The 14,253-nt window shown below is 36.9% G+C and overlaps 1 protein-coding gene across 8 annotated transcripts in view; it reads right to left on the bottom strand.

Annotated features, from left to right (window-relative positions):
* Positions 1-14,253, bottom strand: part of GRB14 (growth factor receptor bound protein 14) — a 58,627-nt gene that overhangs the window by 34,686 nt on the left and 9,688 nt on the right. For 6 of the 8 annotated variants that reach the window (XR_004241289.1, XM_032114751.1, XM_032114749.1 and 3 more), the window contains exon 1: positions 8,216-8,301. The exons of 1 other annotated variant lie outside the window; for it this stretch is intronic. Coding sequence is in view for 6 of the 7 variants with exons in the window: in XM_032114751.1 (XP_031970642.1) it covers positions 8,216-8,278 (63 nt within the window). In the remaining variant the exon portion in view is untranslated. One more of the 8 variants, XM_032114750.1, reaches the window with a different exon arrangement.

The following is a 14,253-nucleotide window of genomic DNA, read 5'->3' as shown; positions in this document are numbered from 1 at the left end:
AGTCTGTTTTGATAATGTTTACCTCTAATCATTTGTTCTAAAATGAAAATGAGATATGTAGACTGAGCAGTCTTCAGTCTTACAGGAAAACTGAGAAGGCAGCAGCACATTTCCCATCTCTACGCAAGTTGTGATACCCTACATTCAGAGGTCTGCTGGGTTGTCTGGCTGCTGCTTCGCTTGCCCACACACAAGCCATGTTCATATTACCATAAATGCATGCATTTTATTTCTGTTATGATCATCCTACAAGTCTTGTCAAACAGGATACCCAAAAAAACGGTGACAGACACCAATCCAACAAGTTACAGTCAACAGGACCAAAAGAAAAATGACAACATTGAGGGCTTGCATATGCAGCTGATGGTTATGATGAGTTATTGAAGTCTGGCTGTCAGGCTAATACAAGACAAGCTGAGGGCTCCAATTGCTATTTAGTCTAGATATCATTTAATTGCTAACCTCTTGGAGAAGGGAATTAACTAGTTCAGAAACGCAGTCTCAGTGGTCTAAGAAAAAAGCACAACACTATGTTAGGGCAAAGGTTGTCGGTAGAAGTGATACAATAGGCAACAAGAGTGATGAAAAGATTGTGAAGAAATCAGAATGCAATAAAGAATAGTGGGGGGAAAAAAAGGATTCTAGTAGAAAATAAAGGAAAAGTATTAAGGGTGTCAACTGAACACCTCCTCCCAAATCTCAGTCCTTCATATGAATTTTAGTGGTGCTAAACAAAAAAGGTATCAGCAAAAACACAAATTGCAAGAAGTTGCAACTGCAGGGATGTGCAAAGCATGGGAAAGAAAGGAACCAAAGATGTCTCTCCAAGTTAACATTTTTGATGCCCAAGCATGAGTTTTGGTGAAGATATTGATCAGCAGTCCAAGACAGCCATTTGGATCTGCCAGAAAAAGGAGATGAAATACGAGAACTATGATGAAATATGAGATACATGCCAAGAGCCTATCAACTCTGGGTCAAGAAGGTGAAACGTGTGTTCTTGGAAAGTGTAACTTGAAGTTTGACTCACCTTGCTTTGTACTGTTCCCAAGGCACCCATTATAAACTGTACTGCGGCAGAGTAAATTTGTTTTTATATAACTACTTTAAACTGTGAAAACCTGGTTGCCTTGAAATAATGTAAACATAAATAAAGGGTTGAAAGCAACAGAATAAGGACAACATCAAAACAGAAATTTTAGGAAGTCACTACTAGTGTGAGAGACTTAGATGGACTGGAAGTGGGCTAAAATTTCCAGTGCTACCTCAGAATTATATTGGTTCAGGTGTTTTGATCTGTGGTGGGTTGACATTGTCTAGACACCTGGTGGCCACCAAAGCCACTCTATCACTTCCCTCCTCAGCTGGACACAGGAGAGAAAATATAACGAAAAGCTTGTGGGTTGAGATAAAGACAGGGAGAGATCGCTCACTAATTACTATCACAGGCAAAACAAACTTGACTTGGGGAAACCAGTTTTATTATCAATCAAACCACAGAAAGGCAAGGACAAATAAAACTAAATCTTAAAACACCTTTCCCCACCCCTCCCTTCTCCCAGACTTCAACTTCATTCCCAATTTTCTCTACCTCCTTCCTGCCACTGGTGCAGCAGAACAGGGAACACGGGTTGCAGTCAATACGGCACACGTTGTCTCTGCTGGTTCTGCATCCTCAGGGAGAAGACTCCTCACACTCTGCACTTCTTGCAGCGTGGGTTCTTACAGGCCCACAGGTCCTGCCAGAGCCTGTGCACTGTGGGCTTTCCACAGGTGTCACAGCCTTCCTTGGGCATCCACCTGCTCTGGCATGGGGCCCTCCAAGGGTCTGCAGGTGGATCTCTGCACTGCCATGGTCCCAACATGGGGACAGCTGCTTCACCATGGTTGGCACGATGGGCTGTGGGGGAATCTCTGCTCCAGCGCCTGAAGCACCTCCTCCCTCTCCTCCACTGACCATGGTGTCTGCAGGGCTGTTCCTCTCACATGTTCTCTCTCTCTTCTTCTGCTGCAGTTGCACAGCAACCTTTTTCCCCTTCTTAAATATGTTATCCCAGAGGCACTGTTGATGATGGGCTCAGCCTTGGGAAATGAAGGTCTGCCTTGGAGCCAGCTGGCATTGGCTCTATTGGACATAGAGGGAACTTTCTAGAAGCTTCTCACAGAAGCCACCTGTGTAGAGCCCCTCTCCCCCTGCTACCAAAACAGTGCCATGCAAACCAAATACATGATCAAACAGTCATAACTTCTTTAGGTCATTAAGGTAGCTGTCGTTTCGTTGGGTTGATTTTGCCTCTGTTCCTGACCAACAGGCAGAAAAAAAAGGAGTGGGGAAAAATGGGGCATGGGCAGTACCTATAGCAACTGCATGAAAATGAGGAAGAGAGCATGTTTAAATATGAATAATTCCTTGGTTCAACGTAGTGAGTTTTCTTTGCATTCACTGATGTAGCTTCAGTTTATCAAAAGTAAAGAAAATTTTCTAATTTTTCAGGTACTTGCTTATGTATTATAGCACATTGAAAGTAACACGTAACACACATATAAATAAGGGAAATTTGATCTTTTGCATAAGACTCACACCAACACCTTGTGTGCTGTTTGTTGAGTTTCTCCCTTCACATACAGCAATGCAGCAAAATCAGTATGAGGTTTACTTTAGCAGAAATAGCTATTCAGCAATAGCTCTTGATATACTTCAAGGCTAGATAACACAGTCTGAAGGTCAAGTTCTGACTTCTTGAAGCCTAATTTATTCAAGAGGAGACTAAAGTACTAGAGCTAGAAAATGGCCAAGCACTTTTCTCAATTGATGAAAAAGCTGGGTTTTTTTCCAAAGGATTTCTGCCCACAGAAGAGGATTATGAGCAGAGTAGGGCACTAAACACTGCCAATTTCCTTGGTTACTATATGAAGAATGTTAGATGTTCAAAGAAAGCAAGAAGAAACTGAAAAACATATCAAAGATCTGTTCAAGAACTGAAGACAGAGAGGAGACAAAGTGCAACGTTAATTGTACCACTAAACCTTGTCAAACTATACAAAGGACAAGTAATGGCCAAGTGTATTAAACCACTGAGATTTTAAAAGACTTTTTAAAAAGCTCTGTGCACTTACTACTCACCCTGTCATACACACATACATCTCTATCTACCCTTCATGGCAACTATGCAGCATAGTGCTGTACATTTGAAATTTCAAGATCATTGATGATTTTGTGTACAAAATACTCTGAAAAATTTGATTGTGAAGAGACTGGAATGTCAAAGGATAGAAAAAAACCTCTCTTTCCCTGCCTGCACCTGAACCATAGGATCTGCTAAAACTAGTCCCATTTTGATTTCATTTATGCATGTGAGATCATTTTTATACACAATAAAAACTGTAGGAAGCTTTACTGGTTTCATGGTAGTCAAAGCAGGAACTATGATTGGTCAACCAATATGTGATGGCTATACCAGAATCCACTTTTAGATGCCTGCTTGAGTATAATGACTACATATTCAGTGCAAAAACTGGTCTAAAACTCTTTTTAAGAACAGTATCAGATCTAGATTTATTGGGTCTACATCATAAGGAAGGGGATGAGTGCTGCAATACCTTCCCTTGAGGAGGCCCTGTCAGTAGTTTTCTCCTGAACAGTCCCTGGACCTAACCAGAGTTCTTCCACAATGACAGAAAATGCTGGTCTGCCACCCTCCTTCTTCCCTCTCATCCATAATTGAATCACTAGCCTCTCCTCATCCTCTGTCACAAGTAGGTAACTTAATTTAGTATCTGCAAGTACTGTACCACAGAAGACTGAATTTTAGGCAGTTTATCAATCCTTTCAGAGCTAACAGGCTCCCTCAAACAAGTATCTCAGGTAGATGCTTACAAAGATAGTTTCACAGAGTTTAATGTTTTAGGAGACAGCAGGAATTCCTGATCTCCCCAAACACACTGCAGCTATTTTAGCACACATTAGATACACAAAGGTGGCAAGACCTTTCTGTAAGCCTACATCCTGGCTGGGCCTTCTAGCAATCTTAAACGTAAACTTCTTTCAAAAAACACACTACCATTCTTCTGAATGCAGTTTGGGTCTCTTCCCATTCCCATATATATTCCTCCTTCTCAAATTGCCTCAACTCTTTTTCTGGCTCAAACCCTTTATTAAATTTGTATCAAACTCTGAAGATACAGAAGTAGCCTATCGTGATGCTTTATCCTAGTAATTTATATCTAAGACATAATTCTACACTGAATTTCGAGTCACACCCATCCTAATAATTTACCTATCATTTTCCCCATTACCTTCTCTCAGATCCCTCAATAATTCATTAAAGAAAATATTCCATTTTGAATAAAGACTTTAAATTCAAATATTTCACCTCAACCACGACAGTTTTTCTGACCACTGTTCCTTAAGCCTTTAAAGCTCACTCAAGTCCATCTCCCACTCTCTCCATCTCTAAGAAACCTCTCAGCTGTCTTCAAAACTTTGCAGGATGCTGCCCTTTTATTACTGTATTATAGAAATATTTTATTACTGTATTAAAGAATCAAAGAATCCTAGAAAGGCTTGGGTTGGAAGGGACCTTAAAGATAATTTAGTTCTAATCCCCCTGCCATGGGCAGGGACACCTTCCACTAGACCAGATTTCTCAAAGCTCCATCCAACCTGATCTTGGATTATATTATTTATTATTGTTTTTCTTTTATTTCTATTATTGTACTTCTTTTATTTCTATTATTGTACGAAAGAAAAAAAAGGGCACTGGTGTTGCTTTTGCATTTTTAAATTACTATTTTTCAAAATGTCCTTATGAAGTGATGTTTCATACATGAATGCTTGGTCTGCATCCAGTAATTTTATAAAAGGTATCCATTTAATGACACCATTATCATGTCACTTAAAGTGCCTTATGTAAAATTCCTGGATTAGCACATTGGCCTTTCATCTCAGGGATCCAAACGCAAAACTGAAAAATTACTTTCATGCTCTTAGCCTTGCAGACAGACATTACCAATTCTCAGTACAATTTGGCTTAAGTGACCATTTTTCCTTGGGGGAGGGATAAGTGTTGATTAAAGCAGCATGTGATTTTGGGCCAGAAAAATAGATGGAATAAAGATGCAAGAGAATCTTGAAATTTGCATGCTTACACCAGTCCTAGATTTGAGCAATCTAAAATCACATCTTCATTTTCTGATCAGTATTTCTTCCACTTAAAAGACACTACAAAATCTCTTCAAAAATTGCTGGAAATTATTCAGCAGCAATACATATTGACTGTGTACACAATGCTTTTTATCAGCATCTGACCTAGTGTGCTACGAACTTCTCAGCTGTTGTGGAAAAATACTACAGTTCTCTGTTTACATGCCTTGTATACAACATCAGGTGTCTAAATCTTCCACTTACCACGTAACAAATCTAATAGACTTGTGAGTGTTTATATTGAAGAAATGGTTGGTCTTTGACTGTAAAACAATGTCTTGAATGCATTATGACCTTTCAAATCTAATTTTTCTTAAGTACTTTTAGAGGAGTACGATGTTATTCATACAAAAGATAAAAACATTTACTCTGTGTTGGATTCACTATATGTCTGGTCTATCCATACCATAAATCTGGTTGTGATAGCACTCAACATACATAATTCCACATGCTCATTAAGCATGTAATTTTCCCATCTGTGTTACAAGACCCCTTGGAATCTAAACAAGGCCTGGTAGCTTTAGTTAAAAATATATTACTTAAGAATAAAACGCATCAACTCTGATAAGTATTGGACAAAGTATATTAGACATTTTGAATGAAAACGAGAAAACCCAAGTGTTCAAGAAGTTGGTAGAACAGTCAGATTAGCACATTGACAATGCAAAATTTTACCTTTTGTGAGATGGAAAAAGAAAGACCTGTAATTTTTGCAGTACCATAATTAAACTAGACTTCTTACACAATTACCTATTACATGAATTTAAGAAATAATTATTTGGAATGATTGATACTCTAAAACAATACTTCATGAGCTAATGTTTAAGTTTCTCTTGACTATGTAGTGTTAATATAACAATTCTAGTTTTCCAGGTCCTTCTAGTGCAACAAAAATTAGAAATTGCACTACTTTAAGTCAAATGTTCTAATGTCCGTGAGAAACAAGAACAAACTTACACATGCATGTATGTCACCCCTTACCAGCATGGCTCTTTCTTGCCTACCTTTCTACCTTCTCTTCCTCCAGTATTCTAGTTCTAGAAATAAAGGTATTGCTACACAAATAACAAAGCCCCTTCTGAAAAGGGAAAAAAGATACTTTCAGAAGGAAATTCTATGTGCACAGATAAAACCATCACAAGCCTTAACAGACCTATTAAATTTGGCACACAGTGAGACCTCAGTGAGGACACATGCCTTCAAGAATTTTTTGGAAGGGTGTGTAACCCAATAGCTACCAACCTAAAGCAACACTCTATGCTGCTTCCTCCTACTGCTTCCATTAATTTTATTTTGGGCTTACAAAGCACATAGATAAAGAGAAGTAAAGCCAGTAACTGTTGGCAGCTAATTTGATAGCAGCATGAAAAAAAAAAAGAGAGAGAACGTGCAGAAAATTATCTTACTGTGAATTTGTCAAAAGAGAAAAACTCTCGTATTTTCTCAGAGAATGATTCTTATCTTTCGACATCAAAAAAAGAAGTATCAATCCATTGAAATATACACTACAGATAAAAATGAGTTTCCTAGCCTTCTGAATGCTAGATTGAGCAAAGTTACACCTCTCTCCTCCCACACAGCACCAAGTACTGCTGTGTGCATACCAGAGGAGTCTAACACAACTACATGCTGCAAGAACAAAGACCTTCCTCTTCTAATATACAATAACAAAACCCAGACAAAAATAAAATAACTATGACAACTGAAGATTTGAGATCTGTGTTAGGGGTAGGAAGAGAGGACTGGCAGGTAACCACAATACTGAGAGGATGAGATCTGAGAAGTTAAACCACAATTTTTAAAGGAGTCTTTTTGAGACATGTAACAGCAACATTGCGAATTGTTAGATAACACTGTGTAAGAGCACACCTTGCACGTATCTAAAAGTTACTATACCAGAAAAGTAGTATATTATCATGCTATTAAGACAGCAGTATAATCTAATCCGTACCAATCAATCCCAATAAAACTGTATGTTCACTGGCTCTCGCGCCAGCTCAAACAATGAAATAATATAAATTAATACTATATATCCCAAATCAATGGAAGTTCTGTGTTTACATACTACTTTAGACCCACGGACTTATGCCATAAATATATGCTGCATTCCACGTCAACTGCTCATGAGAACCATTTAATACTGTAGTAGTATTTCAGTGAACTTTCATTTTTCACAATGCTGCGACATTAAAACCCAATGAGTAACAGAAGAGTCCATTAACAATGAGTCAAGCACATTATGCAGCAATGAAGTTTTGAAAAATATCTACACATTTACAAAATAAATCGAACTAATTAATAACTTACAGCTTGTTTGAAATAACTTCTCATAAGTTAATATATCTGGCTCAGCAGAAAGTAATATTTCTGTACTTCATTTCCATGTGTATTTTTAACTTCACAGATACCCCCAACGCATTGAGTTACACTAGGCAATCCTAGAGCATACAGATGTAATCATTTTGCATTGCTTACACTTTTTATTGAGATAACAAAAACAAGGCAAGCTACAGTGGCCATGGAAAAACATTGTACAGTGTCACCCTGGTTCCCAAAATACATGATGGGCCATCCACTATAAAGGCATTAGCCAGAAAAGGTGAGGAAAAGTATGTCATGTTTAAGGCTGATGCAAAACCTGTGGAAGAAGACTCCAGCAATCATCTGTTAGGAACAGTATCGTAGCCTTCAACAGAGGCATACTTTAATGGAATCATGACACTTTAAAAACTACATTAATCTGTAAGAAAAATAATTTCCTGCACAAAGTACAAAATTACAGTAGCAGAGAAAAGAGCACTGGTAAAAAAAAGTCAGTTATGGACACATATATTTGTAAGCAAACATATTTCACATAATGAAATTTTAAAAATCTACATTTATCAGAAAAGAAACATTATTATTACACTAGAGAAATTTTTTAAAAAGTTAAAAAATAAATATAGCCATGTTTAAACATTGTTATCAACGCTTACTAATGTCAGAATTAAAAGACTGATTTAAACGCCATACCCTTTTCTGCAGAGTTATTGGCATAACTGCAGGCAATGTTACTCTTCTGGAAGACAAACTCATGTCTGCTTTTCACAGAACTTACCAACCTTCATCCAGGTGATAATATGAAGCAGAACAAAGTAGTTAGCAATATTTCTTGAAACCTAATTCCTCATAACCTAAATATTGGATGGTTAGCACAAAGAAAAGACTAAGGCTCTAGCAATGTCATTCCATTTATGTGAATTCAGTCCTAGTCAAAGCCAATGACAGAACACACCGGGGTAGGACAAACCAGAAATCAACCAACCAAAGAGCTTGAAAACTTTTGTTCTGTCCTTGGAAATGCCCACACTATCTCTTGCTATAAAAATAAGCAGAACAACATGCATTTCTATCACTCAGAGCTTTGTCTTTACTGTCAAAACAAAAAGCAAATCATTAAAGACTGAGTGGTAACAGTCTTGGGGCTTTTTCCCTGGCTTTTTCCAGCAAACAAAATATTCTTCAGCACTTCTGATCTTAGGGTTTCAGGAAAGTAACTGAGCTTAAGAACAGATTTAATGAATCCATGGAGTTTAATTATACAATTCTTAACTATCTTTATTCAAAGCAGAAGAAAAATACGACTTTTACTTTAAGTAATGCAATTACTACCTTTTCAATGCAACCAAGGCCTGAAAAAGTGGCACATAAAATGTTACAAGGAGTGACATTTACGACTGTTTTATGAACCCAAGTCTTTGATCACCCCCACTCACATGATTATTTTATGTATCAAATATCTGCATAACAAATCTGTTTTTATTGACATGGTTTGACAAAGGAAATCTGTTTTTTGTCTTTCCTCCTTTGTCAAAAAAGGTAACATTTTGTATTGCTTAAAAGATAAGGCAAGCTATAATCTTTTTTTAAAGGTCTCATAATGCACTTAACAGCAGAATTTTTTTCAGCTTTTATGCAGCATGACTAAGCAATATTCCTGTTGTAAACCAACTTATTAAACAGATGTTAGAACTGTGATATTGGGTATTTCTTTTATAACTCTCAGACAAACAGTTCTCATCAGAAACATTGCTCATTGTAGTTGAAGATTGCAGATACTCCGAAAAAATTATTTGTATTAAGTATTCATAGCATCTTAAACAATAACATGTCAGATATGCAGGGTACTCTATTTCATAGGCAGTCACTGCAAGTATATTATTGACAATAAATCTGACGTATTGGTCCTAGAAGTATTCAGAATTGACTTGGTAAATATTACAACTATCCATACTAAATTTCACTAGACCGTATTTATAGTTTTTTTCCCTCTGTAATTGGAAATGAGAACATTCTTTAGTAATCCCAAAGTATCTAGAAAAGAATCTCATCTCCAAGAAATAAGTAACTGTACAATGACAAGTTAAAAATAAACAATTTGATTTCATGTAATTTTCTGTTTTGAGTTTTCCAGGTGGCAAATACATAACAAGTCTCTGGCACCAGTAAGATACTTCAGAATCTATGCATTCAAAGCATCTCTTTTCATGCTAAATCACCTTCCTGAAATCCTAAAATCAGTATGGCTTAAGTAAGTTGTGTTGATGAACAACAGGAGCAAGGACCATAAATACAAAAAATACAGCTCCCTCCAAAAACTAAAACCTGCATTGCACTGGCATTTTATCAGCAGCTCTCAAATAGTAATAAAATACTGCCAAGGAATAGGAAGTAAAGACAAATATTTTCCTAAAATTTCAAAACCTGTTGTCCTTGACTGAGACACAGAGGATGGAAAAAAACTGATAAGAAACTGGTGCCAAGTCACAAAGAGAATTTCTTTAGATAGACATTTGATCCTCGTTGTTAGCTTTAAAACAAGAGCTTCTAATAAAACCATAAACCAATTAAAACACAGCAGATATTACCCATTTCCTTGCCTCAAAATAAAGGTTCAGTTTCAACTTTGACTCCTTTTACATTCAGTTTATAGCAGCAAGAGATCCATAGCAACTAATCTTTTAGGTTTAAGGTATTTATTTAATTTTATTTTTGTCTCTTAAACTCCAGTCCAAGATCCTTACGATTGTTTGGATAAAATAAAAAAGTATTTCTGAGATCAAGTTTAAAGTGTTAATTCTGTAACATTTGGAATTAACATCCTTTTCTACTAGAGATAGCTATGATAAATGTCAAGTGTTTGCAATTAGGTTTTTACCTTTCAGGCACACAGTTTTTATTTCCTGTGGGAACATGCTTTTAAAATTCTATAATATAGCTCCAAAATTTTGCTGTAAGAGTCAGAAAAAAACTTGTGGTACCAGAGCCTGATCCCATAGCCATTTTATTCAAGGAACATTAGACATGCATATATTTGCAGCACCAGGACAAAAAATTCCCTCTACTCTTTTATCCTTGGATCTTATGAAAAAATGTTCGGGTAATAGTGACTGCAGAACTTGCAGCCTTGCATTAGTGACTTTACTGGGAAAGAAACAAAAATAACCCAAGCCTTTTTTCCTTACCCCTGGGTACTGAAGGTCCTTGGCTCTTGAAAGCATGTGCAGCTTTTTGCTCTATGAATAAAATTGACCTATTTGTCTGCAAGGTGAAGCAAAGGCTTATTTTCTTCAGTGAAATTATCTGTATTGTATCTTTTCCAATCAGATGTACAGACAAGACCCATTCAGAAAGTAACCAAAACCTTAAGTGCTGAATTTGACTTGGTAATAAAAATCCAATATTCGAATAATGAAAAGGTTTTAAACAAAAAATACTACAGTAATTTATGTATACTAGTGACAGCAAACATGGCTGCACCCAAGAGTACTAAAAATAACATTAAGGAATATTTTCTTTTCTTAAATTTCACAAACAGCCATTTAAGAAAATAAATTGAATAAAACACAACTTCTAAGTGCAAGCCTTGCAGAATCACTTCACCATGTGAAAGTCAAGAGGAGTTCTATTGATAAATGTGAGATACAGAAAGGCTTTGAAAGCCAAGTATGCCTTCAGGGAAACATATATAACCACTTTTTTTTTTCTATAGATAAAAGATTTCACTTGTCCATGGCAGGTTTGCAAGAATTTCACTGGTGCTGGTGGACAGGAAGGAAATCAGATCCAGCTCACTTGCTTGAGAGCTCTGTGAAATGACTATGTTTATGCAGCTTTTCACTCCTATTTTTGTCACTAAGCTACCAGATACAGTTGTGAAAACATTGTGCAGATACTTTTTAGATACTTCAAAATATAAACCACTTCTTCTTCTTGCCACTTAAGAAAGCGTGACTAAATGGAGTGGGCAAGAATTGAAATGCCCTTAGTAAATTAGTAACTCCAAGTAAGGGTTTTATAACAACATATGGAATAGAGATATCCGGCTAGAAGAGGAAGGTCAGTGATGTCCTTAAGGCACTGAATATGGAGTCACAGGAGCTGATCTATTCCTAGCTTTGCCAAATAGTATGCAGGAATATGAGCATTTATAGGTAACAAGAGCAAATCAGACTCAGCTTTTGCTTCCGTAGATGAAAAAAAAATCTAGATAATATAAATCCAGTAAGGTTTATAAAAATCTTTGATGCTATTTTTTGTACTTGTCTGAGCTGAGGCAGAAGTTTATTACACAATACCAACATAAATCAGGTAAGTTATTCGTGGTGCTATTTGCACTTCCTTGTGAGAGTGCTCCTGTCTGCCTGGCACAGTCACTTTAGCTCTTTACCAGAAGAAGAGCCCAATAATATGTGAAACACACAGAGGGTGTTTTTTGCACAGGTACACTTAAATACACTTGACAAATATTTATTTTCTTTAAAACCACCCCAAAAAAGAGAGTTTTCAAAGTGATTGAGTTGTTGTTGTTCTACTCATATCATCCCTTATGCAAAGAAAACTAATAGGTCTTAGTCTTCACACAGAACATACAGTACACCCTCTTGGAGGGTCAATAAGGACTGGTGCAGATTCAGTTGCACTAAAACAGACTGGATTACCTGTAAGGCAACACAGACATCATACTGTACCTAGGAACTTCACAAAGAAGTTTGAGCCACAAGGAACATAATGCAGTTTTCTATCCTCGCGAATTTTCCTCACAAACTTGGGGGATCCTACGGCGTTCTTCTGCATGCTCCTTGGAAAGCTTTTCAGCTGCCTATTTCTGTAATCAATAGGTTCAAGCCTGATAGAAAAGCACACTGATGAAGTTCTGTCAGCTGACTTATTTTAAAAAACCCTCATATGGCATGGCCTTCCCTCTCACTACATAGCAGTAAATTCTAGCAATTATGAGAATAAATTCTTGCAAACTTCCAGCTTGTTTCTCAACAGCTGATACCATTTCTGTGCCATTATCAAGAGCTTGCAGCTGTCCATAAACACCAAGTCTTAATGTGGTCAGCAACAGGAGTTATCATAACATAACTAATATAAAAAGGCTATTTATAGCCTAAGAATGCAGTAACTGAAAAATCCCATTCTGATCACAGGACAATCTAGTGTATCTTGATTTCCTGTGGGTATAATATCAAGAAGCTAAAAGATAGACCTACCAGTATGCAGTGTAAGCATACCAGAAACAGGCAGGAACACCTCATCAGTATCCTAATTAGCAGCACAGGCACACCTCTAAGATAACCGATATACATTTCTCTCTTGAGACTTACGTATTAAATATCATGTACATGATTGGGCTAAAATATGAGCTGATTAGCTGCAAATGAATGTTCTGTGACTGAAACAGGAGAAAAGCAAGTTCACATTGTTACTAGAGCAGAGGTCTAATTTCTTCTCCCTCTTAGTTTCTCCTTCCACGACTGCCCTTCTTGAAAAATTTTTGTTGGCCTGATTAGAATTTTTTTTTAAATCTTCCCATTTGATGTGACTCCCATCAGGACTATAACATGAGAGACACGCTTAAATACTCTGTCTTGAAGGTTTCCCCTTCTGTTCATTCCCAAATCAAAAGCAGTCATAAAGGTGTGAATGCCTTTAGAAGTAGCAGCTTTAAATATGGAGACAAACAAGGAGAATATGGGCATTGGTCAACTATTATCTCCCACTTATCATTGCTGAATTTCACCACTTGCTAGAGATACACGTGCCATCATTTTAATAGGAATAATCAACTGCTAGAAAAGTTTGGAAACTGAGCCCTGAAATCCCCAACTGGAAGCTGTACCAGTTACTGCCTCTGCACACACACAAAAAGAGATCAGCATGAATGTCCATAACAGGATGCCCTTCCACTGCCTGGGCATCGGCATTCCTGCTGTGAAAGCACCAACAGAAAACTATGATCCTAAAGATACTCATCTAAATGATCCGCAGATGTTAAGACAGAGATATCTGTTGTCCTCTACTACACAACATGGTAACAAGGGTGAGAGATCTCAGGGTTATTGTCAGTTTCTATTTCTATTTCTATCCTTTTCTTATAGGGAAACTGAAAGCAGAAAGTGAAGCATGATATAAGCAGGCACCTTAAAAAATGAGGAGTCCTTTTCCTGTCCTAACAGTGACATCTCCAATTGATCCAGTTTTCATTACAACTCTAGCTTGATCTCTTAATTACACTGGCACAGCATAAAGATTACCACTGCAAAGAGTTAAAAAGATCATGAAGCAAAAATCATGAGGGAACAACCATACTGTATTAGTGGCTCTGGAATTATCATGTGAAAGAACAAGTAAGTCCTCAGTTACCTATTGTAAATAGATACAAGAAAAGATGAATGTATAAAGAATATTAAATTATTTTATCAATCACAAATATTCAATACTATTCTACATGCATGATCAAGTTCATTCCACCTGGTGAAAACTAACCAGGTTCAACAGTGGTGTTTATATGGAGGCACAGGGGTTTTTCAATGTAAAATCTAAATTACAACTATTGTGTCAACATTTATGCACAGAAACAGGATGGAAATACTCCTCTGCTTGTTTCTATAGTTCTCAAGTTCTTATTTGAGAAGATAATAACTCTCAGAACATCAGAAATGCAGCAATCCAAGGACATGCTAAAAACTGCACCAAAACTCCTAGTAAAAATTTATCTGAGT

This window comes from Corvus moneduloides, chromosome 7 (genome assembly GCF_009650955.1).
Source record: "Corvus moneduloides isolate bCorMon1 chromosome 7, bCorMon1.pri, whole genome shotgun sequence".
NCBI classification, from domain to species: domain Eukaryota; kingdom Metazoa; phylum Chordata; class Aves; order Passeriformes; family Corvidae; genus Corvus; species Corvus moneduloides.
Note: the sequence above shows the minus strand (reverse complement) of the source record. Positions and strands in the feature narration are given on the sequence as shown.